The sequence below is a fragment of the Carcharhinus amblyrhynchos genome, chromosome 5, assembly GCF_965287045.1.
Source record: "Carcharhinus amblyrhynchos chromosome 5, sCarAmb.v2.hapA, whole genome shotgun sequence".
NCBI lineage: Eukaryota > Metazoa > Chordata > Chondrichthyes > Carcharhiniformes > Carcharhinidae > Carcharhinus > Carcharhinus amblyrhynchos.
Window position 1 is genome coordinate 102,569,768 of NC_137328.1, and position 26,954 is coordinate 102,596,721.

A 26,954-nucleotide genomic window follows, 5' to 3' on the forward strand; every position below is an offset into this window, starting at 1 on the left:
ATTTTCTTCTCATTCAAGGTTCCAATGAAAAAATTTCAGAAAAATAAAGTATGGCACAACATTGAACATGAACTTCAAAATAATGTTCAGGTTTGAAGAAAAGATACAACTTGCTGCGCAAAACTAAGACAATATCAAAGCAATAAATTGATCAATTAAAAAAATTGAATAAAGACTGCCATTGGAGCATGAGAAGAACAGAATCTGTTTGTCTGGCTCACTTTCAATATCAGCACTGTCACTCACCCTCACCCAGCGTGGGGGTGCTGTGATTGTGTGTGGACTGAGGATGAGTGAGAGTCATAACACTGAAAGTGAGCCACACACATACATGCATCTCATTCACACTCTCTCTCCCATACTCACACTCTCTCTCCCACACTCATATTCTGTCTCCCACACTCACACTGTCTGTCCCACGCTCACACTATCTCTAACACTCACTCACTCTCTCTCCCACGCTCACACTCTCTCTCCCACGCTCACACTCTCTCTCCCATGTTCACACTCTCCCACGTTCACACTCTGTCTCCCACGCTCACACTCTCTCTCCCACGTTCACACTCTCTCTCCCACTCTCACATTTTCTCTCCCATACTCATATTCTCTCACCCACACACACGCACTCTCTTCCACACTCACATTGTCTCTCCAACACTCACACACTATCTTTCCCACACTCACACTCTCTCTCCCACACTCACATTCTCTATCTCCCACACTCACATTCTCTATCTCCCACACTCACATTCTCTCTCCCACACTCACACAATCTCTCTCCCACACTCACATTCTCTATCTCCCACACTCACATTCTCTATCTCCCACACTCACATTCTCTCTCCCACACTCACACAATCTCTCTCCCACACTCACATTCTCTATCTCCCACACTCACATTCTCTATCTCCCACACTCACATTCTCTCTCTCCCACACTCACATTCTCTCTCCCACACTCACACACTCTCTCTCCCACACTCACATTCTCTCTCCCACACTCACACACTCTCTCTCCCACACTCACACACTCTCTCTCCCACACTCACACACTCTCTCTCCCACACTCACATTCTCTCTCTCCCACACTCACATTCTCTCTCTCCCACACTCACATTCTCTCTCTCCCACACTCACATTCTCTCTCCCACACTCACACACTCTCTCTCCCACACTCACACACTCTCTCTCCCACACTCACACACTCTCTCTCCCACATCACACACTCTCTCTCCCACACTCACACATTCTATCTCCCACACTCACACTCTCTCTCCCATACTCACACACTCTCTCTCCCATACTCACACACTCCCTCTCCCATACTCACACACTCTCTCTCCCATACTCACACACTCTCTCTCCCATACTCACACACTCCCTCTCCCATACTCACACACTCTCTCTCCCATACTCACACACTCTCTCTCCCATACTCACACACTCCCTCTCCCACACTCACACACTCTCTCTCCCACACTCACACACTCTCTCTCCCACATCACACATACTCTCTCCCACACTCACACACTCTATCTACCGCACTCACATTCTCTCTCCCACACTCACATTCTCTCTCCCACACTCACACACTCTCTCTCCCGCACTCACACACTCTCTCTCCCACGCTCACACACTCTCTCTCCCACACTCACACACTCTCTCTCCCACACTCACACACTCTCTCTCCCACGCTCACACACTCTCCCACACTCACACCCTCTCTCCCACGCTCACAGACTCTCTCTCCCACACTCACACTCTCTCTCCCACGCTCACACACTCTCTCTCCCACACTCACACACTCTCTCTCCCACACTCACACACTCTCTCTCCCACACTCACACACTCTCTCTCCCACACACACACTGTCTCTCCCACACTCACACACTCTCTCTCCCACACTCACACACTCTCTCTCCCACACTCACACTCTCTCTCCCACGCTCACACACTCTCTCTCCCACACTCACACATTCTCTCTCCCACGCTCACACACTCTCTCTCCCACACTCACACACTCTCTCTCCCACGCTCACACACTCTCTCTCCCACACTCACACACTCTCTCTCCCATGCTCACACACTCTCTCTCCCATGCTCACACACTCTCTCTCCCATGCTCACACACTCTCTCTCCCACACTCACACACTCTCTCTCCCACACTCACACACTCTCTCTCCCACGCTCACACACTCTCTCTCCCACGCTCACACACTCTCTCTCCCACACTCACACACTCTCTCTCCCACACTCACACACTCTCTCTCCCACGCTCACACACTCTCTCTCCCACGCTCACACACTCTCTCTCCCACGCTCACACACTCTCTCTCCCACACTCACACACTCTCTCTCCCACGCTCACACACTCTCTCTCCCACGCTCACACACTCTCTCTCCCACACTCACACACTCTCTCTCCCACACTCACACACTCTCTCTCCCACACTCACACACTCTCTCTCCCACACTGTCTCTCCCACACTCACACACTCTCTCTCCCACACTCACACACTCTCTTTCCCACACTCACACATTCTCTCTCCCATGCCCACACACTCTCCCACACTCACCTTCTCTCTCCTAAAATACAGAAGCAGACCATCACCCTGTTTTCCTTTTTTTCTCGCCCCCCCCCTTCCACCTACTCCTCCTCTTCTGCCACGTGGGGGTACCCCCCACACCACCTCACACAAGAAAAACTAACACAAATTATGATGTATAATTTTTAAGAAGTAAAAGACCCAGGAGGCAGGAAGGTAACAAGCCACAAGGGCAAGGCATCACAGGGAGCAACAAAAGTTGGACGTGAGCCAAAAGAAATGTGGTAGAGCACGAAGAGAAGGGGACATGCCCTCTCTCTGTCAGACCCCAAAAATCTCCCTCCCTCATACACATTCTCTCTCTCCCACAATCTCAGCCAGCCACTGCGATCTCAGGGGCGTCATTGCGTAGGTGTCCCAATCTCAATACACCAATTTCACCGACAAATCAGTGCCAGTAACATTGTGAGAGGCAAGAAACCAGGCGCAAATCCAATTTTTCGCCACTCGCCCAATCTGACCGACTCACCATGCTGATCGACTGGTGGGATGGCCGGTAAGACCCCCTTTGTGTGCAATGTGTGTTTCGAGACAGACAGAAGTGAGGCAGACTACAATGAACAGTTTTCTGTTCACTGAAATGACTGGTTTTGTAGACAGTGTACATCGGTAACTAGCATTGTGTTTTTGTAGACAGTGTGCATGGGTAACTAGCACTGTGTTTTTGTAGACAGTGTACATGGGTAACTAGCACTGTGTTTTTGTAGACAGTGTACATGGGTAACTAGCACTGTGTTTTTGTAGACAGCATACATTGGTAACTAGCATTGTGTTTCTGTAGACAGTGTACATGCGTGACTAGCATTGTTTTTTGTAGACAGTGTACATGGGTAACTAGCACTGTGTTTTTGTAGACAGTGTACATGGATAACTAGCACTGTGTTTTTGTAGACAGTGTACATGCGTGACTAGCATTGTGTTTTTGTAGACAGTATACATGGGTAACTAGCACTGTGTTTTTGTAGACAGTGTACATGGATAACTAGCACTGTGTTTTTGTAGACAGTGTACATGCGTGACTAGCATTGTTTTTTGTAGACAGTGTACATGGGTAACTAGCACTGTGTTCGTTGTAGACAGTGTACATGGGTAACTAGCACTGTGTTTTTGTAGACAGTGTACATGGATAACTAGCATTGTGTTTTTATAGACAGTGTACATGGGTAACTAACACTGTGTTTTTGTAGACAGTGTACATGGATAACTAGCATTGTGTTTTTATAGACAGTGTACATGGGTAACTAGCATTGTGTTTTTGTCAACAGTGTTCATGGGTAACTAGCATTGTGTTTTTGTAGACAGTGTACATGGGTAACTAACACCGTGTTTTTATAGACAGTGTACATGGGTAACTGGCATTGTGTTTTTGTCAACAGTGTACATGGATAACTAGCACTGTGTTTTTGTAGACAGTGTACATGGGTAACTAGCGCTGTGTTTTTGTAGACAGTGTACATGGATAACTAGCACTGTGTTTTTGTAGACAGTGTACATGGATAACTAGCATTGTGTTTTTATAGACAGTGTACATGGGTAACTAGCATTGTGTTTTTGTCAACAGTGTTCATGGGTAACTAGCATTGTGTTTTTGTAGACAGTGTACATGGGTAACTAACACCGTGTTTTTATAGACAGTGTACATGGGTAACTGGCATTGTGTTTTTGTCAACAGTGTACATGGATAACTAGCACTGTGTTTTTGTAGACAGTGTACATGGGTAACTAGCGCTGTGTTTTTGTAGACAGTGTACATGGATAACTAGCATTGTGTTTTTATAGACAGTGTACATGGGTAACTAGCACTGTGTTTTTGTAGACAGTGTACATGGGTAACTAGCACTGTGTTTTTGTAGACAGTGTACATGAGTAACTAGCATTGTGTTTTTGTAGACAGTATACATGGATAACTAGCATTGTGTTTTTGTAGATAGTGTACATGGATAACTAGCATTGTGTTTTTGTAGACAGTGTACATGCGTGACTAGCACTGTTTTTTGTAGACAGTGTACATGGGTAACTAGCACTGTACTTTTGTAGACAGTGTACATGAGTAACTAGCACTGTACTTTTGTAGACAATGTACATGAGTAACTAGCATTGTGTTTTTGTAGACAGTATACGTGGGTTACTAGCATTGTGTTTTTGTAAACAGTGTACATGGGTAACTAGCACTGTGTTTTTGTAGACAGTGTACATGGGTAACTAGCACTGTGTTTTTGTAGACAGTGTACATGGATAACTAGCATTGTGTTTTTATAGACAGTGTACATGGGTAACTAGCACTGGGTTTTTGTAGACAATGCACATGAGTAACTAGCATTGTGTTTTTGTAGACAGTATACATGGGTTACTAGCATTGTGTTTTTGTAGGCAGTGTACATGGGTAACTAGCACTGTGTTTTTGTAGACAGTGTACATGGATAACTAGCATTGTGTTTTTGTAGATAGTGTACATGGGTAACTAGCACTGTGTTTTTGTAGACAGTGTACATGGGTAACTAGCATTGTGTTTTTGTCAACAGTGTTCATGGGTAACCAGCATTGTGTTTTTGTAGACAGTGTACATGGGTAACTAGCACTGTGTTTTTGTAGACAGTGTACATGGGTAACTAGCACTGTGTTTTTATAGACAGTGTACATGGGTAACTGGCATTGTGTTTTTGTCAACAGTGTACATGGATAACTAGCACTGTGTTTTTGTAGTCAGTGTACATGGATAACTAGCACTGTGTTTTTGTAGACAGTGTTCATGGGTAACTAGCACCGTGTTTTTGTAGACAGTGTACATGGGTAACTAGCACTGTGTTTTTGTAGACAGTGTACATGGTTAACTAGCACCGTGTTTTTATAGACAGTGTACATGGGTAACTGGCATTGTGTTTTTGTCAACAGTGTACATGGATAACTAGCACTGTGTTTTTGTAGACAGTGTACATGGATAACTAGCACTGTGTTTTTGTAGACAGTGTTCATGGGTAACTAGCACCGTGTTTTTGTAGACAGTGTACATGGGTAACTAGCACTGTGTTTTTGTAGACAGTGTACATGGGTAACTAGCATTGTGTTTTTTGTAGACAGTGTACCTGGGTAACTAGCATTTTGTTTTTATAGACAGTGTACATGGGTAACTAGCACCATGTTTTTATAGACAGTGTACATGGGTAACTAGCACCGTGTTTTTATAGACAGTGTACATGGGTAACCAGTGGGCTTTCAATTGGAAATTGCACTTCAAGTTAATTTTATGCATGCTGACAGCAGAATGAGACCCTGAAGATATGAACTGCTTAAGCTGGTTTTATTATTGTGTCTTTGGCCAACTTTCTATCTGAAATAGACATGATTTGGGTAGGAGATGGCTGTTAGCCATCCAGACTCGAAAGGTTAGCTCTGTTCTCTTTCCACAGATGTTGTCAGTCCTGATGAAATTTTCCAGCACTTTCTGTTTTTGCAACATTCCTTTTGGGACTGCAAGTAGCATCTATGCTGTAAATGGCTTCTTCTAAAAGGTCATCAATTTGCTGGAAAGCCGCAGCAACTTCTTCACTCAAACCAGAGCTAAAATTGCACACGGCATCAATGGCATCATCAGATCCATATATCTAAAGAAAGATCCTGCAGTCTTTCACTGGGTGTCTGTGCCCCCAGTCCAGAGGTAAAAATTCTAAACAGTGAGATCCAGGCAAGATATTGGACAAGTGATATTCTCACTAATGATACTTTAGCCACTATTTAAGTCCTAATATAATAATTACAGTGATAGAATGATACTGCCGCTCTTATGATCCGGAATGCAGTACCTGCAGTGGCATTAAAATTTAATTCAATAGAAACTTTCAAAAGCAGATTGGATATGTACTTGAAAAGGAACAAAATTCAGGGCTATGAGGAAAGAATGGGGGAATAGAACTAATTGGATTGTTCTCTCTAAGGGTTGGCACAGGCACATGGATCAAGTGGCCTCTTTCTGCGCTGTAAGATTCTAATCTGAAATCATCATCCTCATATTTCCATCCCTTCATCGTCTCAGCTTCACGAGTATCTTTGTCACCTCTGCCAGCTCAATAATACCCTCTCTCTGAGTGCTTTATTTTTTGACTCTGGTCTTTATGGGCACCACACTCTCGTCACCTTGTGAAGAAAGTGAGAATCATAGGCCGGAACATTACAGCGGGATTCTCCAGTCCCGTAACTCCGCTGCTCTTCTTCAGATCAATACAATCGGATATTATACATCCACCTGAAAGTGGAAAGGGTCACAATTAACTCTTCATCTGAAATCCATTACAGCAATTCCTCACTGAACTGGGCTTTGAAACCAGAACCACCTCCTCTAACAAGACAACTTCGACTGAGCAAAGGCTGATCCCATCTTAGACCTCGAAACTTGCAAATATAGGAACGATTAAGCCTGATCTCTGTGCATTTTGCTGTTTCTCTGCTTCCCTTTGAATGCGGATAACAAACATTCAATTTCTTTACTTTCCTCTGTCTAATTTTTGACTAATTGAAATGTTTACGCTCCATATTAATTTAATTGAAAGCAATTAGGTGCATAAAATGTCAGTCACTTAAATAAAACTGGGTTAATTTCAAGTTAATTTCAGTCCCTGTAAAGTCTGTGTCAGTTTAATTAAGACATCTTTTTGCCAGGTACTTAATCCCTATTGCAGTTCACAGCTGAGAAATTTGAGTATTCTTGAGGAACGTCTTTGTCTGTAATTGACAGCATGAAGATACGTTTTCTCTTCATGTAATCTCTCTCTTCTCTTTATCTACAGTCCTTCAGAATGATCAATGACAGGTACTTCTGGATGAATCAGTCTATGCTCTCCTTAATCAAGAGTGGTTTTCATACTAATATTGAGCAGTGCTATTACAGTGAGAAACATAATAGCCCTAAAGTTCCTGATTAACGCACGTTGAATATTTTTAGCACCATACTAACCCCTGCTTGAGCTATGCAAACCTTTCTACATTGCACCAGCACAATGCAGAATAAAACCAGGAATTAATTTTTATAATTTCATGTTATGTGCTTTTCTTCCAAACTCCAAGCGGGGAGGAAAGTACAGAAGTGATGTTAGGGGTAAGTTTTTCACTCAGAGGGTGGTGAGTGAGTGGAATCGGCTGCCGTCAGTGGTGGTGGAGGCGAACTCGCTGGGGTCTTTTAAAAGACTTCTGGATGAGTATATGGGGTTTTATGGAATTGGGGGTTATAGATAGGTGTTGATGTGATCGGCGCAACTCGTGGGCCGAAGGGCCTGTTTGTGCTGTAGTGTCCTATGTTCATAATCAGTGTACGGACAACATGGGCAACAAGGTTAAACAATGTGCGTTGTTCCAAATACAAAAATAAGTTGACAAATTTTTGCTGATAACAATCTGTGTTCCCCCTGCTACATTGCCAAGGCAATCTCCTGTGGATATGCGAACACAGAACTATAGATAATAGGAGCAGGAGTAGGTCATTTAGCCCTTAGAGCCTATCCCACCATTCAGTGTGATCATGGCTGATCCTCTATCTCAAAGCCATATTCCTGCACTAACCACATACCTTTAGATTTTAGAAATCTTTGTATTTCCTTCGTAAATACATTCAATGACTTGGTCCCTACGGCCTTACATGTTAGAGAATTCCACAGGTTTGCCACCCTCTGAGTGAAGATGTTTCTCCTCTACTCAGTCCTAAATGGCTACCCTGTATCCTGAGACCATAACCCCTTCTTCTAGGATACACCTCACCCCCCCTTGCCCCACAAAGCCAGAGGAAACAACATCCCTGCATCCAGCCTGCTCAGCCCTGTCTTTGGCCTGATGACTCTTCAAGTCATCCAAACTTGTAATGTTCTCTCCCCGCAGATTCTGTCAGACCGGCTGAGATTTTCCAGCACTTTCCGTTTTTGTTTCAGATTCCGGCATCTGCAATGATTTGTTTTTATCAGCCATGTTGTCTATGGCCAATTGGCTTGAATGTTGCCACATGCCCTATTATGTTGTCTTTAATAATGACTTCTAACATTTTCCCTGTGACAGATGTTAGGCTAACCAACTTGTCGTTTGCTGCTTTCTGTCTCCCTTTTTGAGTCAAGCATGGTCTGTGTGATTGCCACAAATGCTTCCACTAACAAAAGGAATCAATAACTTGCTAGCTTCATGTTGACCTGCGTAAATTGAAAGGTCATGAGATGAGCCCTTCTTTATTCTTTCATCCTGAGAGATTTTAAAGTTTTTCAAACTCACCATCAGTAAATGTTTGAATGTTTAACTTCGACAGCTCTCCCTGGGAGTACTCGTGATGTGGCCAATCAGATTGATAGTCCACATGCTAATTCTCCTATCACACCCATGCCAGTTTTAAAGTTTATTCGTGTCACAAATAGGCTTACATTAACATTGCAATTAAGTTACTGTTCAAATCCCCTAGTTGACACACTCAGGCGCCTGTTCAGGTACACTGAGGGAGAATTTAGCATGGCCAATGCAGCTAACCGGCACATCTTTTGGACTGTGGGTGGAAACCAGAGTACTCAGAGGAAACCCATGCAGACACGGGGAGAATGTGCAGATTCCTCACAGACAGTGACCCAAGCCGGGAATCGAACCGGTTCCCTGGTGCTGTGAGGTAGCAGTGCTAACTATTGTGCCATCGTGCCACCCATGGCAGGCAGTCAGAGCAGAGAGATTTCTGGTCACCTTTATTGTTGCAGAATAGTGCCCCTTGTAAGCACTCGTCTCTCTCTAACAGAGGAGAGATGCCTATGGTCCCTCGCTGAAACTGACTATTTATGGATGGACCCTTCCTGGAAATTTACTCTACCTGTGGATCACTCATATTTATATGAAGAAGAATTTCCTGATATTAATTGTAAAGTTTGAACCTGTGTCCCACTGTCTCACCCTCTGCTAAAAGCATCTCAGGAAATGACTAATCTTCCATCCCCAACACTAGATTATTTTGGGAAGGGATGCCAGTGGCTCCTACCAGCCCAATGTTTTTGCTGAATTGCATCTCCAAAACCTTACAAGACTCCTCACAATTTGTCTAAATGATTTACATTCCAAATTACTTTCTCCTGATCTGAAGACTTTTATTTGTGGAAGGTACTCTGAAGACAAATTCTTTTCATAATCTACCTTGGATAAATCAAGCCTTTAAATGATGATGTAAGAGCCTTCGATAAAGTGGAGTTCCTTAGTCTTTGGTAAATTGCCTGACTGAGCTTGTTATACTCTTCTTCTCACTAACCAACTCTAATGGTATCTTCATTTGAAATATTTTTGGGCACTCAGGGTGGTTCTCTTTTATTCATATTGCCTTGGCTGTTGAACTTGTTCTGGAAAAAAAAATGCTACCTGTTTTTCAGTCCACAATACCCTTTTGCTGTTATGAGGTCCTATTTGGGCAAGGTAGGGATATTGGCAGCTTGGTGATGCAGCTCGCTAACGTAAGTGTGTTGCTCCACAGGGTACTGGGCTATGTGTCTGCTGTCAGCAGCGCTCTACACACTTTGTCGCCTTATTTTCGGCTGGGTAACTCGGGAGAGGGAAATGGGGCACTTGCCCTGAAGTAGAAATATTTGGAAAGTGAAACAGCTGGTGTTACACATACACTTCCTTGTGATGGATTCAAGAACAGGGCGAACGGTGGCACAGTGGTTAACACTGCTGCCTCACAGAGTCAGGGACCCGGGTTCAATTCTGGCCTTGGGCTCTGTCTGTGTGAAGTTTGCACATTCTCCCATGGCTGCGTGTGTTTCCTCCAGGTGCTCCAGTTTCCTCCCACAGTCCAAAGGTGTGCAAGTTTGGATGATTGGCCATGATAAATTGACCCTTAGTGTTGGGGGATTAACTAGGGTAAGTATGTAGGTTACAGGAATAGGACCTGGGTGGGATTGTGGTTAATGCAGACTCAATGGGCCGAATGGCCTCCTTCTGCACTATAGTGATTCTGTGACCCCAGGTAGAGGTCTGATTATTGTTCTCGTCCCTGCAGGCAGCACATAAGATGAGATATTGGGGGGCTGGAAAGGTGGAAAAATAATTTTACTTTGGGTTGGTGGGGGAGAGAACATGGTACAATGGGGAAAGAAGAAAGGGGATTCTAGCAGGTTAGGATGTTTCATTAGACTGACTAGATTATCTGTGGACAGGAGGTCAGTATCCTCTGTGGTGTCCATGCCACTGAAAGTGATACGTGCAACCTGGACCTTTTTGTTTTCCACTAAAGAAGAAGGGGGGGAAGTTTTCGGCTGTTCACGCTGGCAGGATTTTCTGCTCCCACTGCAATGAATTGAAATTTGACTGAGCACCAAATTCTCTGTCCTCCCTTGCAGTGCCAGCGGGGCGTGGAACAGTTGGAAAATTCCGGCCATATTCTTTTGTGGTTGAGGGAAACAATCGTCAGAAAAAAAAACTTACCTTGCTTTCCGTGCTACTGCTAATGACCAACTTACTCAAATTGCTTAATAGGAATTAGAGTGACTAACTGATCAGTCAACATCTGTTTACACAGTGTGATTACTGCCTTGGAGGTCGCAATCTCGATGGATTTAAAGCCAAGTTGGTGTTCCTCTTTCGAAGATCTCGCGGTCAAATCTGCAAGACCCGGATTTGAGTCGCTTAAAAATTTGCCTGGTACGACCATCACTTTCAATGACAGTTTAGAATTTATTCTTTCACAGGATGAAGGTGTCACTGGCTGGGCCAGCATTTGTTGCCCATCCCTAAGTACCCTTAGTGGCTTGCTAGGCTGTTTCAGAGGGCACTTAAAGAATCACTCGTATTGCTGTTGAATCTGGAGTCATGTGTAGGCCAGACCGGGTAAAGATGGCACATTTCCTTCCCTAAAGTGAACTGGATGAGTTCTTATGGCAATGGTTTCATGATCACCATAGCAACCTAGAAAATAGGAGCAGGAGTAGGCTATTTGTATCCTTGAGTCTGCTCTGCCATTCAGTATGATCGCTGATGTTCCCATATCTCAATATCATACTCCTGCTCTCTCCCATACTCTGTGACACCTTTACTGTCCAGAAATCTATTTCCTTCTTAATTATATTCAGTGACTTGGCCTCTGCAGCCTTCTGTGGTAGAGAATTCCACAGGTTCACCACCCTCTGAGTAAAGAAATTTCTCCTCATCTCTGCCCTAAATGGCCTACTGAGTATCCTGAGACTGTGGCCCTTTGCTCTAGAGCCCCGTAGTCAGGGGAAATTTCAGCCTGTCCAGTCTGGGCAGAATTTTATACATTTCAATGAGATCCCTTTTCACTCTTCTGAACTCCTGTAAATGCAAGCCCAGTTGACACAATCTCTCCTCATATAACAATCCTGCCATCCCTGGAATCAATCTGGTGAACCCTTGCTGCACTCTCCCCATTGTAAGTATATCCTTTCTTAGATAAGGAGACCAAAACAGCACACAGTACACCGGGTGTGGCCTCACCAAGGTCGCATACAGATATCCTTGCTCCTGTATTCAAATCCTCTTGCAATGAAAGCCAACATACCATTTGCCTTCCTAACTGCTTGCTGCATCTGCATGCTTGCTCTCAGTGACTGCTTTACAAGGACACCCAAGTCCCTTTGTACATCAGCATTTGGCGCTCAGCCAAATCTCCGTTCACTGCAGTGGGACTAGAGAATCCCACTGCAGTAAACAGCCAGAGAATCTCACCAAAGGTTCCTGCATTTATTTTTGTTAAGGGTCTTTTAAGCAGCTGTTGCCCTTCAAAACTTGCCTCTCCTCAACCACCTCACCAATGGCTGAATTCCCAACGAGAGGCACCTCCGCTATTCGGAGACTGCACAGAAGTGTGGAATTTTGGCAGAGTCAGTGATCAGTACTTCAAGCAGCCGAACTTATCCTACTTCCTGTCAGGCTAGACTACTTTCTGAAGGACTGGGTGCCAACCTGGCCTAATTTTTATCAGAACTCACTCCGATTTTGGTAATAACGGAACGGAGGAGAAACCCGACCACATTCCCACCCCTTTAAATTTTAAAATGCATTATTCAGGGCATGGAATGAAAAGGCAGCCTTGATGGCAGCATCTGCAGGTTTAGCAGGAAGCAGGGAAGAAAACTGAGCTGTGGGGTTCCTGGCAGCTGATCTGAGACTGCAGCTACCAGCACACTCAAAGGTATGGAGCTCTTTCAGCACTCCGTGTGGAGCATGAGGAGCCGCCTTCTCGTCCGGGCTCTCTCCCCATTAATATCAGCGTCCATGTCAATGGCTTTAATTTGAAACTTCAAACAAATGCACACCAAAGCCACTGCGCTGGGAAATGAAATAGAGAAATGTGCATCTTCCGATGCTGAGGGTTTTGCCAAGGCAAACTCTGATGCCAATTTAGTCAATGTGGCATCCTTTTCAAGCACTTTGTCAGAGCTCGATTCAAGTCTGAGGAAAGTCCTTAAATGAGGTGCAACAGTGGCCAACAAATGCTGGTAAACACTGCTTGAGTTTCTCCATCTTGCAGTTGCTTTTTATAGACTGTTGTTCATCATGCATTTACATCAGCGCAGTTCACACATTCCTTTCTGAAGTGCAAGTGAAAGGAAAATATTTTTAACCCATTAATGCCAGTAACATTTAAGGAAGTGATTGCTTTTGTTTTGCCAGGATGCATGGTTGAAGATTTTCACAGTGTATGTATTTTTTTAAATTTGCTTGCAGTTCCTCAGTCTCCAACAATTGTCCCTCAGGAGCCAAACACGGCCACAAGCACAACAATAACCGTCTACTGGACAGTTGGGAAGGATGATGTCATTGATTATTTCCAGGTGTACTGTATGGATGAGTCAGAGGGCAGCAGAGAGCAAAGCGGTAAGGTCGTAATGTTAAAGTTTTAAAGTTTATTTATTAGTGTCACAAGCAGGCTTACATTAAAACTGCAATGAAGTTACTGTGAAAACCCCCTAGTCGCCACACTCTGGCGCCTATTCGGATACACTGAGGGAGAATTTAGCATGGTCAATGCACCTAACCAGCATGTCTTTCGGACTGTGGGAGGAAACCAGAGCACCCAGAAGAAACCCATTCAGACACAGGGAGAACATGCAGACTCCGCACAGACAGTGACCCAAGCTGGGAATCAAACCTGGGTCCCTGGTGCCATGAGGCAGCAGTGCTAACCACTGTGCCACCATGCTGCCCCATCAAAGTCTCCATTTTTGAATGTTTTACTTCAATATATTAATTTACAAGAGTATAGTAAACAGTAACTATTAAGTTAAAAAATGAAAGCAGAAGACAAAAACGCTGACAAAGGGTCATTCTGACTCGAAACGTTGCCTCTATTCTCTTTCCACAAAGGCTGTCAGACCTCTGAGATTTTTCAGCATTTTCCGTTTTAATAAGTGGTTAAGTAATTGCTGTAATTCCATGAATAGTACATTCTTGAATTTGACAAGGAGGTATTCAATGAACGGTATGACACTAGGAAGTTCTGTGGAAACAAAGGAATCTTGGTGTGTTTGTACACAGATCGCTGAAAGTGGAAGGACATGTTAATATGAAAAAGACAATATGGGACACTTGCCTTTATCAATCGTGGCATAGATTACAAAAGCAGGGAAATCGTGTTGGAGTTGTATAGAACTTTGGTAGGCCGCTGCTAGAGTTCTATGAGCAGTTCTGATAGCCACATTATTAGAAAGGATGTGATTGTATTTTGTTTATTTATTTGTTAGTCACAAGTAACGTTTACATCAACATTGCAGTGAAGTTACTGTGAAATTCTCCTAGCTGCCACACTCTGGCGCTTGTTCGGGTCAATGCACCTAACCAGCACAAGATTTGCATGTGGGAGGAAACCGGAGCACTCGGAGGAAACCCATGCAGACACGGAGAGAACATGCAAACTCCACACGGACGGTGACGCAAGCCAGAAAGCAAACCCAAGTCCCTGGCGCTGTCAGGCAGCAGTGTTAACCACTGTGCCACCTGTGCGCTTGAGGGAGTGCAGAGGAGATTCACTAGGATGCTGCCTGGGATGGAACATTTAAGTTATGAAGAGAGGTTGGATAGGCCTATGTTGTTTCTTTTGGAGCAGAGAAGACCTAGTGGGTGACCTGATTGAAGTGTACGAGATTATGAGGGGCATGGACAGAATGGATAAGGTTGAAGGGTCAGTCACGAAGGGACACAGGTTCAAGGTGAGGAGAAGAGATTTAGGGCTCTAACACATAGTCTCTCCCTTCAGTTTTGACGAAAAGCCAAAGGACTCAAAACATTCACTCTGCTTTCTCTCCTTACAGATGCTGCCAGACCTGCTGTGTTTTTCCAGCATCTTCTGTTATTGTTTTCAATGCTAGTGTTTATATTTTCCTTGAGTACCTTATTACTGTGGGAGATATAGTACCCTGACATCAGCCATGGGCTGGTTGGTAACGTATTTATCTCTGATTTAGATGGTGGCTTCAACTCTCACCCAGAGATTGAAACAAAATTCCAGATGGAGACTCCAGTGCAGTATGAGTGCTGTACTGTCTGAGGTACCACCTTTTATATTAAACTGTTGGCTCTCTCGTGGATATAAGAGATCCCACGGTCCTATTTCAAACCGGAGTCCTGAGTTATTTATCCCTGAAAGAGCATCACAAAAACAGGTGATGTGCATCGCTAACTGTGGAACCTTGCTGTGCACAAGTTGGCTGTCACATTCCCTACACTTCAGAAGTATTTCACAGGCTGCTAAGTGCTTTGAGACATCTGATTGTGTAAATGCAAGTCTTTCTTTCTTAATTCATTATATTGTTCCCTGGTAATTAAATTGGATCTTTTTCTCTCTTTTTAGAATTTCAAACTGACTAGTTCCAATCCCAAGGTGATGGGGTCTATCTAGAGAGGCAACTAGGCCCTAGCTTAGGAGACAGCCAGGCCCTAGCTCAGGAGGCAGCTAGTCCCTGTCATGGGAGGCAGCCAAGTCCTAGCCCAGAAGGTAGCTAGTCCCTGTCATGGGAGGCAGCTAGGCCCTACCTCAGGAGGCAGCCAGGCCCTAGCTCAGTAGTCCGTCACGGGAGGCAGCTAAACCCTAGCTCTTGAGGCAGCTAGGCCCTACTTGGGAAACAGCAAGGCTGTATCTCGGGAGGTGTTAGGTCCTATCCTGAGAGGCAGCTAGGTCCTAGCTCAGAAGGCAGCCAGGTCCAACTTGGGAAGCAGCTAGGCCTTAACATGGTGAGGCAGCTAGGCACTATCTTGGGAAGCAGCTAGGCCTTAACATGGTGAGGCAGCTAGGCACTATCTTAGGAAGCAGCTAGGCCCTATCAAAGGAGGCATCTGGACCCCATCTTGGAAGGCAGCTAGGCCCTATCTCAGTAGGCAGCTGGGCACTATCTTGGGAGGCAGGCCCTATATCAGGAGGCAAGCCCTATCTGCCTAATCTATATTTGTTTCCTTCAGAAGGAAGATTGTTATGCAATCAAGGCCTGAAAATAAAGTAGTATTGACAAGCAAATTAATCTCTGAAAGTTGAAAGCCATCCTTTTTTTTTCAACCTGCTAAAGTGAGTTTCTTTTAAACTTGCGTAGCAGAACTGGAGAATTATAATGGAAATGGCGTAACTGACTAATGACTCAGAGTGTTTACAGCGTTTAGTATGGAGCCACGTTACTGAACACCTGACCCTAACCGATCATGCTTTTGTATTTTAAAGGAAGTATAGCTGATGAATACAAGATGGCAGTGAAAGAAAGTTACTGTACATTGGACAATCTGGAACCAAACAGGTGTTACCTGGTCTGGGTGATGGCAGTGAACTTTGCAGGATGCAGTTTGCCCAGTGAGAAAGTTATAGTTCAGACTGGTAAGTCCATCCCAGACTGGATCCTCCACCTTAACCTAAAGGCATTGATGCCAATTCTAGTCTTTGAACTTCCACTCTGATTAGATGAGATACTCATCAGTTAAGTATGCTGAACCTTGGAGGAGGGAGCTGAAGTCTTGGAAAGCATTTGTATGGAATTTCTAAATATTACCAGTGGGATTTTCTGGCCACGTGTGCCCAAAGTCCAGAAATTCCCGCTCAAGGTCAACAGACCATTAAATGTCCCATCGGACTTTGTGTCCCACCTGCTATGAATCCCGCTGCGGGTAGGGCGGGAAATTCCTGGCCTACATTTTTCCAGAAATTCCATACAAATGGTTTCCATTTCAGTTCCCTCCTCCATGCTGAGCTGATGAATATTTGATCCAATCTGTACGAAGGTTCAAACATGAGAATTGGCATCAGCCTCTAGGTTGAGGTGAAGGATCCAGTCTGGATCACTGTTCAGTGACCTTTACTGAATGTGTGTGTGTATGAGCATCGGGTCAGCAGAGTTTGGGTTCGCTTTGAGGTCTTGCCTGTCTACATGATTACAGCAATGATGTTGGACTGGGGTGGACAAGATGAGAGGTCACATGATACCAGGTTATAGTCCAACAGATTTGAAATCACAACCTTTCAGAGCACTGTTCCTTTGTCAGGTGACATTTTGGATTACAATAAAGGCTGCAGGCTGCCCTGTGGGGAGATTCACCTGCATTCCAGAGCTCTGGCTGCTCAGGGCATTTACCTTAAGTTTAAAAGGTTGGAGAGAGGATGATTGAGGCGCCCTCTGTCAACCTAGCCTGTACTGCAAGCTTCATCTCCTCCTGAGCTGGAGGGACTGCTATTGACCCTCAAGCTTTGCGAGCCCGGCTTTTGGACCGAAATGGACAGCGATCCTGTCCTCTGACCACTAATTAACCAATTCTGATAACTGAGTGTTTTCCGCACACTGTGACCCCCATTTGAACCCAAAATCCTGCCCAGATTTGCACACCATCTTGTCAAAATATCTGATTTAAAATATATCTTTTGGTCAGGCTTGGGCTAGATTTTTTGACATTAAATTGCAAAGTGTTAGCTCCATGTTCTCTAGAAAATTCAGAGCTGGCGAACGAGGCCATTTTTCATTTCATTTATTTTTCATTTGTTACTTACCTTCCTCAACACGGACACACACAAAAGACAAGGACACACACATGACACACGCACGCACACACACAGACACGCACACACACACTTGCGAATGAGAGCCATGGTTCAGGCTAGGCATACCCTCCTATCTCTCAGTCGCCAAGTGTTTCCCGCACCACAATTAAAGAATATTCTCACAGTTTTCACTGCGGTGCCATTTCTAACCTTGTTCCATCTGTGAGGGGGCAGCCTTGAGCTATGGCTATTTATACCTAAACCCCTAACCCACCCAGTACATTGTTCATACAATACTCACTCAGTAGAAATCATGCAAACATCATTTCCCCCTGTTACCTGGGAAACCCCACTACCTTTTCAAGTGCTCATCCATGTAAATTTTAATGTCATAACATTCAAGGCTAGAGGCTATATGCTGGAAAGTGGGATTAGTATAGATTTACTGTAGTTTTATCAGTACAGGCTCGATGGGCCAAAGGGTTTCTCCTGTATTGTATGGCTCAATGACCTGTAAGCGTTATTTTGAACAGCTTCAAACAGCATTGATCACAGACAGGGCTGTTGTTGCTTTTCTCCTTTTTTTGTTTTACCCCTTTTCTTGTGAAGGGGTTAATTCACGCTGGGGTATGACTCCATTGTCTTATTTTAATTCATTCACGGGATGTGGGAATCGCTGGCTAAGCCTAGCATTTATTGCCCATCCTTAGTTGTCCCCTTGCGAAGGTGATGGTGAGCTGCCCTGTCTGTGATCAATGCTGTTTGAAGCTGTTCCAAATGTCGCTTACACGTCATAGAGTCATACAGTACAGGAGAGACCCTTTGGCCCATCGAGCCTATACTGACAAAACTATACTAAGTCTATACTAGTCCCACTTTCCCACACTTAGCCCCTAGCTTTGAACGTTATGACATTTCAAGCGCTCATCCATGTACTTTTTAAAGGTAGTGAAGAACAGGTCTCTGCAGTCCTGCTCTCTGATTGTCTGTTACATTTATGCATTCGTAGAGTCATAAAGGTTTACAGCATGGAAACAGGCCCTTTGGCCCAACTTTTCCATGCCACCCATGTTTTTAATCACTAAGCTAATCCCAATTGCCCAAGTTATCCTCTATATCCCTCTAAACCCATCTTACCCATATAACTGTCTAAATGCTTTCTAAAAGACAATTGTACCCACCTCTACTACTGCCTCTGGCAGCTTGTTCCAGACACTCAACACCCTCTGTGTGAAAAAAATTGCCCCTCTGGACACTTTTATGTCCCTTCCCTCTCACCTTAAACATCCTCTGATTTTTGACTCCCGTACCTTTGGGAAAAGGTGCTGACTATCTAGCTGATCTGTGCCCCTCATTATTTTATACACCTCTATAAGATCACCGCTGCAAGGTAAAAAGTCCCAGTCTATCCAGCCGCTGTTTATAACTCAGACCTTTAGGGAATGGTAAGGTGCCAGAATCCTGGTTTATTTTCCTCTTTCTGTGATCCCAAAGCCAAAATCAGGGTAAATTTAACTGTAACTTCCACCTGTGGCGTTGGCTGCTGCTGATCTCAATTGAAAGGAAATGGAGGATAGAGTGAATAATATTGGGTTTCTCCACCCCGCAGGTTAAAAGATAAAATTTACCCCACTCAAGGCTCAGCATAGATGGGGAATCAAACCTAGCGCCTGTGTCTGTGAGTCACATTGTGTGCTGGACGTACCAGTTGAAAGTAGCCCAAGATCCTCTGTAGTGTTAAGAGTGTAAATCACTCACTGTATTAGCAGCAGACAGTATCTAATCCAACTCCCATTTGTCTTTCCCATAGTTCCATCGGCACCAATCATTAAGGCTGAGGAATGCACTGTGTGCTGGGACAATGCCACAATTCGCTGGACTTCAGTGGACCTCGAAGCTGTTGAATACTTCATTCTTGAGTTCCACAGACAAAGTGATTTCAAAAAGTCCACTTTCAGGTCAGTCCCCTTTCGGTTTAGTTCAGTTGACTGGGTTGGCTAGTTAGTAGTGTAGAGTGATGCCAACAGCACAGGTTCAATTCCTGTATGGGCTGAGGTTATTCTCAACATTGCTCCTTGCCTGTGGTGAGGTGATCCTCTGGTTAAATCACCACCAGTCAGCTCTCCCCCTCAAAGTGGGGAGCAGCCAATGGCCATCTGGGACTATGGTGGCTTTACCTTACCTTTGCCTCTTGATGCAAATACTAGAATGTAACCAATGGTAACATGACCTGGTTGTCAACTGACCAGCTGACCCAGTATAAGTGGAAAGCAGATGAGAATTGTGGGGAACTTGTGTAGGTCAGGGTGTGGCTCTAAGTGTTGGTGTAATGAAGTTTCTTTATTAAACCTTTTTCTTTGATTAACTTTATGAAGTTAGTTCTTTATTGCTTGCAACTGAAGAATCCTGACCATTGGATGAAACAACAGAGACTTGGGGTTTTATTTAACAGCCGTTTTATAAGAAGCTGATGCTTGGATCTTATGATGAATGGAGTTTGAATGCTTAACTACAGAAGGAGACTATTTGCCCCATCCTGTCTGTGCCTGCTCTCTGCAACAGCAATGTGCTCAGTACCTCTCTTCCAACCCTATAACCCTGCAGCTTTTTCTTCTTCAGATAATGATCCAGTTCTCTTTTTTAAAAGCCACAAGTGCCTCCAGCACACTCTCAGGCATTACATTCCAGATACAAACTACTTGCTGCATGAGAAAAGTTTTTCTTCATGTTGCTGTTGTTTCTTTTGCCCATCACCTTAAATCAGAGTCCTCTGGTTCTCTATCTTCCGTAAAAAGTCTGACAACACCAGGTTTTAGTCCAACCTATTTATTTGATAATATACTCACAAGCTTTCGGGTCCCGCCATTGGAACAGTCTCTCCCTAATGTCAGGATCCCTCATGATTTCAACACCTCTAGCAAATCTCCTCTCAATCCTCTCTTCCCTGAGGTGGACAGCTTCTGTCCCTGTAATAGGAAACTTGCAACGCATGTTAAGATACTGAGCCCCACTGCTTCTATGGTCACATTATCATGCACATGTCTCCTTTCTACTGCTTAGTTGCCTTTGATGATAAGAACACCATCAAAGCAATTGTATAAGATAAAGAATGCACCAGGGGCTGACAGCTTCTTAGACGTATTATTTTACTGGCTGCCTCTGACAGAAACTGGGTCAGTGATAATACTAAATGGCCCCCATCAGTGGTAACCTTGGTCTGAATGTGCAGTATTGCCTTCTTATACAGGCCACTGCACCATTGCTGGGTCTACAGCACTGAGGATGGTCTTGGCCAATCTCACTGAACATGTGCTCCACATCCCTCATTCTGTATCCTACCTTTCACTCTTCTCATCAATTCTGAATCTTCCATCCCTTCTTTGTCTTCTCCTGGTCCATGCATTATTTTCTGCTATCTCTCTCCTATTTTCTTCAACATGTAAATCTTGTCCTCTGGTTCTCCTCTCTTTCTCCCTTGCTTTCAGTCTCTTTGGGCTGAATTTTCTCTTCCTGTCTTTCTCTTTCTGTCTTTCTAGCTCCGTGTCTTTTTCTTTCTCTGTGTTTTTCTCCCTTTTTTCTCTCTCTTTGGCTGGTTCTCTTTCTAGTTCTCTGTTGCTTGCTCTCTCTCTTTGTCACTTGCTCTCTCTCTCTCTCTCTCTCTGTCGCTCTTTCTCTATTTGTCGCTCTTTCTCTCTCACTCTCCATCTCTCTGTTGGTCTATTGCTCGCTCTTTTTCTCTCTCTTTGGATTGAATTTTCACTCTCTCTTACTTTGAGTCAGATTATTGCTCCTGACTTGGGAGCACAGAGTCAGGCTCATGCTTATGTCAGCAAACATCTATTGAAATTGCAAGCACTGATTCTATTCAACTACAGCCTGAAGTTTTTTTTTTCAAAATTTAAAGGGCAGGGCATTTAAATGGCTTGAGAGCTTGACAAATCCAAAGACCTTATCCATTTTTTGTGCACACTCTTAACAATCCACCTGACTCCTCCAAAAGGGATACCTGATCTCCTCAAAAAGCCACCTTACCACTCCAAGTAACTCCGGTAGGTTTAGAGTTTTTCTTCAAATATCTAAAACCCCAAAAATCATGTTTTACAACCCCTGGGTGAAGAAAATTGCTTGTGAACAAGCTGTTGGCTCCTGAATCATGGATGTTCGAAATATGTCCCACTCTAGTAAAAATGGTGTGTGTTGGGTTAGGGGGAAGGAATTCTGGATTCCAAGCTCTACATCATAGTGTTATGTTGGTGAGGATCTGGAGCCCTTCTAATTTTACAAAAATTTGGATCACTCTCTCTTTCTTGCTGTCTCTCTTGTGCTCTCTTTCTTTCTCTCTCTCTCTCTCTCTCGTGCTTTCTTTCTCTCTCTCTCTTCCTCTTGGTCTCTCTCTTTCCTTTCACTCTCTGCGTCTTTCTCTCTCTCTTTCTTAGTTGTCCGACATAATCTCACTAATGCACATTGGGCTGATTCATAAATCCCACAAATGGCTGGATTTGATTGTGTTAAAGGTTAAAATGTAAAAGACCTGGGACAGGAATGGAGTTTTTCCATTTCCAATCTTAACAGAGGTGGGACAAGGGGTGGGCTATATATCTGTTCAGAGGAGATGAGCTGGTCATTTGAAGTATTATGATGAAGTTGGTTGCAGCAGCCATTCTATTTTTATCCTGAGGTGGTTGGATTTCGGTGCCTCTGGAAACTCAGCAACTTAAAGGAGCTGAGAGAAGCTGAATGCATGAAGTAAATGCCCTTACAGAACTGCTTGTGGACCAAGGGGAGGAGCGATGCTTCCTCCTAGGAACAAGCTACCCACTAAGCAAGCCTCTGCACCTAACTCACAATCTGTGTGCTCCCCCAACAACTATTATCATCCACTCTCCAACACCCCCTCCGATCTCTCTTACTCACTCAATATCTGTTCTCTTAGGCTTCAACCCTGTAAGGCAGGCTTCCTACAATCAGACTACCTGTGGGTGGCAGATCACTTAATACAGCCCCACAGATAAATTCCGCACAATATTTCAAAAACCTGTTTTTCAGATATCCTGCTTTCGCAGCAGCAGCACCACCACCCCCCGGAACTTGCCTCTAGGCTAAAAATCCAAACCGTTGCCTCTGTTTTCAGCTGTCTTCCTGCCCTTTCATATTGTCCCTTTTCACTGTCCTAGTCCTCTGGTTGTCTCAGAACATTTCCAGCAGAATTTGCTTCTTGTTAGTTTTTTGTAGATTTAAAAAAAAATTCTTTCATGGGTTGTGAGCACCAAGGCCAGCAATTTTGCTCATTCCTATTGCCTTTTTTAAACTGCTGCGGTCCACTTGGTCTAGGTACTCTCACAGCGCTGATAGGAAGGGAGTTCCAGGGAGCTAAGATCATAAGACAAAGGAACAGAATTAGGCCACTCAGCCCATCAAGTCTGCTCCGCCATTCAATCGTTGCAGATATGTATCTCATCCCCATTCTCCTGCCTTTTCCCCATAACCCCTGATCCCCTCATTAATCAAGAACTTATCTATCTCTGTCTTAAAGACGCTCAATGACCTTAGGAATATTGTACCAATGATTGATGGCCAATTTGACATTGAATCCTGTGATCTGGATGATATTACACAGTTGGACAAATATAGAAGTAGCCAAGGAGTAGGATGGAATGATTCAGCTCTTTAATGTCTCTAGGCTTTGTGGCCTAGAAACTGTTGCTCCCTTATCTTCTAAATCCTCTGATTAGGGAGCAGCCCTTTTCTATCCTCCAGGCTTTTGAATTTTAAACATCTTAAAGGTGTTGAGGTCTATGTTGAGGACAATTTCTAAAGAGAAAGTTAGTTTGCAGTCCAGATCAAAGAAGCTAATGGATCTCAATTTGAACATCTCATACAGTTTTGGAGTGTGAATGTCCAGAGTTAGATTTGGACTTGAATCCACAGCCTTCTACCACCAGAGGAGGAAACACTACCAACCAAATTACATTGAAACTTAAGCATTGGCACCAATGTTCATCAACTCAAATGGTGGCACAATGGTTAGCTCTGCTGCCTCACAGCGCCAGGGTCCTGGGTCTGATTCCCAGCGTGCGTCACTGTTTGTGCAGAGACTGCATGTTGTCTATGTGGATTTCCTGCGGGTGCTCCAGTTTTCTCCCACAGTCTGAAAGACGTGTTGGCTAGATTCATTGGCCATGCTAAATTCTTCCTTGATGTACCCAAACAGGTGCCGGAGTGTGGTGATCAGGGGATTTTCACAGTAACTTCATTGCAGTGATAATGTAAACCTACTTGTGACACCAAAAAATAAACTTCAAACTTAAGCAAAGGAAGCTCTTCTTAAATATGAAAAGAAGGGCTCGGAGCTCAGATCAGAATCAAATACTCAGGGTTCACACTCACACTTGGTGAGATGAATCATATTATGTTGGCTAAGGAGATTGGAAAGTTGTTTCACCTCAGTAGAATCCACGCAGGCTGAGATCTGCCTTATGTTCGATTATGTTTAGTAACACTGCAGTTCTGTGACTTTATATTTTACTTTATTTCAGGTCAATAACAGGAATCAGAGGATGTGAGCTGTCAGTCAGACTGCAGCCACTTGAGAACTTCCTATTCTTTGTGAAAGCTGTCAGTGCTCTTGGATCAAGTGACACCAGCAAACCAGCACTGATTTCTACTAAAAGTAGGAGATTCATTCTGATATGTGGCTGTACAATTTTAGATTGAAATCTATAGTTACTGGATTTTTGTCTCATTCTTTAAACAACAATTTGTAATTTCAGACGCGTGTATGGAAGTTGCTGACTATCTCTGTGACTGGTACAATCTGCAGTTTGTTGAACTGAATAATCAGACAAATTCTTATACACAGAAAATAATACAAAAAAATACAAAATGAAGTAGTTTAAATAGTGAAATGAGTTGCATCACAAGTAATCAAAGTTCCCTAATTGAAACAGATGCATATTAAAACATATTAAATGAAACAGAATTGCAATTAAATAGATGGTCAAAATAATTTAGAAATTTGGGTAACGGTAACAGTTCTCAGTGAATTGAAATAAGGTCAGAGCCAGAGGAGGAGAGAGGTTGACAGAAAGAGAAAGTGTTAGAATGATGAGGAAGGGTAGCACAGTGGCACAGTGGTTAGCACAGTGGTTAGCACTGCTGCCTCACAGTGCCAGGGACCCAGGTTCAATCCCTGGCTTGGGTCACTGTCTTTGTGGGGTCTGCACCTTCTCCCTGTGCCTGTGAGGGTTTCCTCCCACAGTCTGAAAACTGTGCTGGTTAGGTGCATTGGCCATGCTAAATTCTCCCTCCGTGAACGTGAACAGGTGGCCGAGTGTGGCGACTAGGGGATTTTCACAGTAACTTCATTGCAGTGTTAATGGAAGCCTACTTATGACACTAATAATTAAACTTTAAGGAGGGAGCGTCTTAGTTAACAGGGGTGGATAGTCCCACTCCCTGAAATTTAACGATATGCTGGTGGCCTCTGCAGTGCACAGAGTGTGGGAGATTCTTCTCTGAACTTCCACGGTAAAAAGCCAACGTGAATTACTCCAGTTTTCACGTGAATTTGACACTATAATTTTTTGGGGAGAATTCCGCCCCTTGTGTTTTCTCTGTGGCAAAAAGGCAAATACCAATTGGGTACAAGATTGAAAATGATGCACTCAAGTATAGAGTGAAATTATCATCTACTTTTCAGGAGGCTCCTGGGCTGCTTAATGAGATGGAAGACGAGTGTCCGTAGCTCAAAGCCGGGGTGGTGGAGCTAAATGGATTCCGAAAGTTTTACTTAATTACCTTTGGGAAGCGTGCAAATACTGAAAGTTGAAAAGGTGTTGTTGGTAAAGATGGTGTTCCATTTTTAAAATGAATTTGTCACTAAATAGATACTCGCTTTCAACTGAACAAAGCAACAGTCCCTCCGTATTTACAGCTGTCTGAAGATGGGACAGTAATTCATTTTGACGAATTAGCTGTGGAAAATGAAAGCTGCCTGACTGAGTGAGTAGCCATAATATTGAAACAAGAACAATTCTGTCACATTATAACTGGTTTCTCAATGCAAAAACATTCTTTCCTCTTCCCCTCTCTCTGCACGTTGCCATTTATCTCTTTAAGTTTGCTATATTTTTGTTGCAATCCCTTCCAGCTGCAGTATAGCATCATAACAGGTTCTCTTGCTCACACAGTTCTGATGAAGAATTGAATGGATCTGGTACGTTAACTCTGTTTTCTCTCTCTACGGATGCTGCCAGACCTGCTGAGATTTTCCAGCATTCTCTGTTTGTTTCGGATTCCAGCGTTCGCAGGATTTTACTGACATTATAATTAGTGGTTGACAGGAGCTTTTATATTTTATATCACAGTCTGAAAGTGGACTGTGGTTGCCCAGTGCATTCATCAAGCCCCAGTATTATGTGTCACAGTGTGAACGTAAGAACATAAGAACATAAGAAATAGGAGCAGGAGTAGGCCATCTAGCCCTTCGAGCCTGCCCCGCCATTCAATAAGATCATGGCTGATCTGAAGTGGATCAGTTCCACTTTCTCGCCTTCTCCCCATAACCCTTAATCTCCTTGCCTACCAAAAACCTATCTACCCGCGTCTTAAATATATTTAGCGAGGCAGCCTCCACCACTTCAACGGGCAGAGAATTCCAGAGATTCACCACCCTTTGAGTGAAGAAGTTCGTCCTCAACTCCGTTCTAAACCGCCCCCCCTTTATCTTGAGGCTGTGCCGTCTAGTCCTACTGTCCTTTCTGAGCGGGAAGAACCTCTCCAGCTCTACCCTATCCATCCCTTTCATCATCTTGTACGTCTCAATGAGATCTCCCCTCATTCTTCTAAACTCTAACGAGTACAAGCCTAGTTTATTCAGCCTCTCCTCATAGCTCAACCCCCTCAACTCTGGTTTCAGCCTAGTAAACCTCCTCTGCACTCCCTCCAAGGCCAAAATCTTGATCAGACGCAAGTCTACACATCCATGATTCTTGCACACGTCAAGTACATTCTTCAGTTGAGGAGACTCTGGCCAATTCTGACCTGCTGGACATATCCCAGATTTCCTTTCTCCCACCCTTGTTAGCTGTGACTCCAGCTGTCAGGGCACCAAGCAGTGCGATTCCCTTTCTTAATGAGTTGTTGTGATCCAGATTGCATTGCCTGAAAGTAGATTCAATAATAACTTTCAAAAGAGAATTGAATAATTAGAGTGGTATGGTGGCACAGTAGTTAGGACTGCTGCCTCACAGCACCAAGGACTGGGGTTCAATTCCGGCCTCGGGTAACTGTTCTTGTGGAGTTTGCATGTTCTCCTTGTATCTGCATGGGTTTCCTCCGGGTGCTCCGGTTTCCTCACAAATTTCAGCCTCTCAGTGTAATATGAC

General features: G+C 44.0%; 1 protein-coding gene across 1 annotated transcript in view; it reads left to right on the forward strand.

The window, feature by feature from the left end:
* LOC145343249 (cardiomyopathy-associated protein 5-like) overlaps positions 1 to 26,954 on the forward strand; it is an 80,033-nt gene that overhangs the window by 38,916 nt on the left and 14,163 nt on the right. Inside the window, exons 5-11 of the mRNA XM_080189348.1 lie at positions 7,388 to 7,410; positions 11,122 to 11,243; positions 13,287 to 13,436; positions 16,267 to 16,416; positions 19,379 to 19,526; positions 24,105 to 24,238; positions 25,455 to 25,569. Coding sequence (XP_080045474.1) covers positions 7,388 to 7,410; positions 11,122 to 11,243; positions 13,287 to 13,436; positions 16,267 to 16,416; positions 19,379 to 19,526; positions 24,105 to 24,238; positions 25,455 to 25,569 — 842 coding nt within the window. The remainder of the gene's footprint in view (positions 1 to 7,387; positions 7,411 to 11,121; positions 11,244 to 13,286; positions 13,437 to 16,266; positions 16,417 to 19,378; positions 19,527 to 24,104; positions 24,239 to 25,454; positions 25,570 to 26,954) is intronic.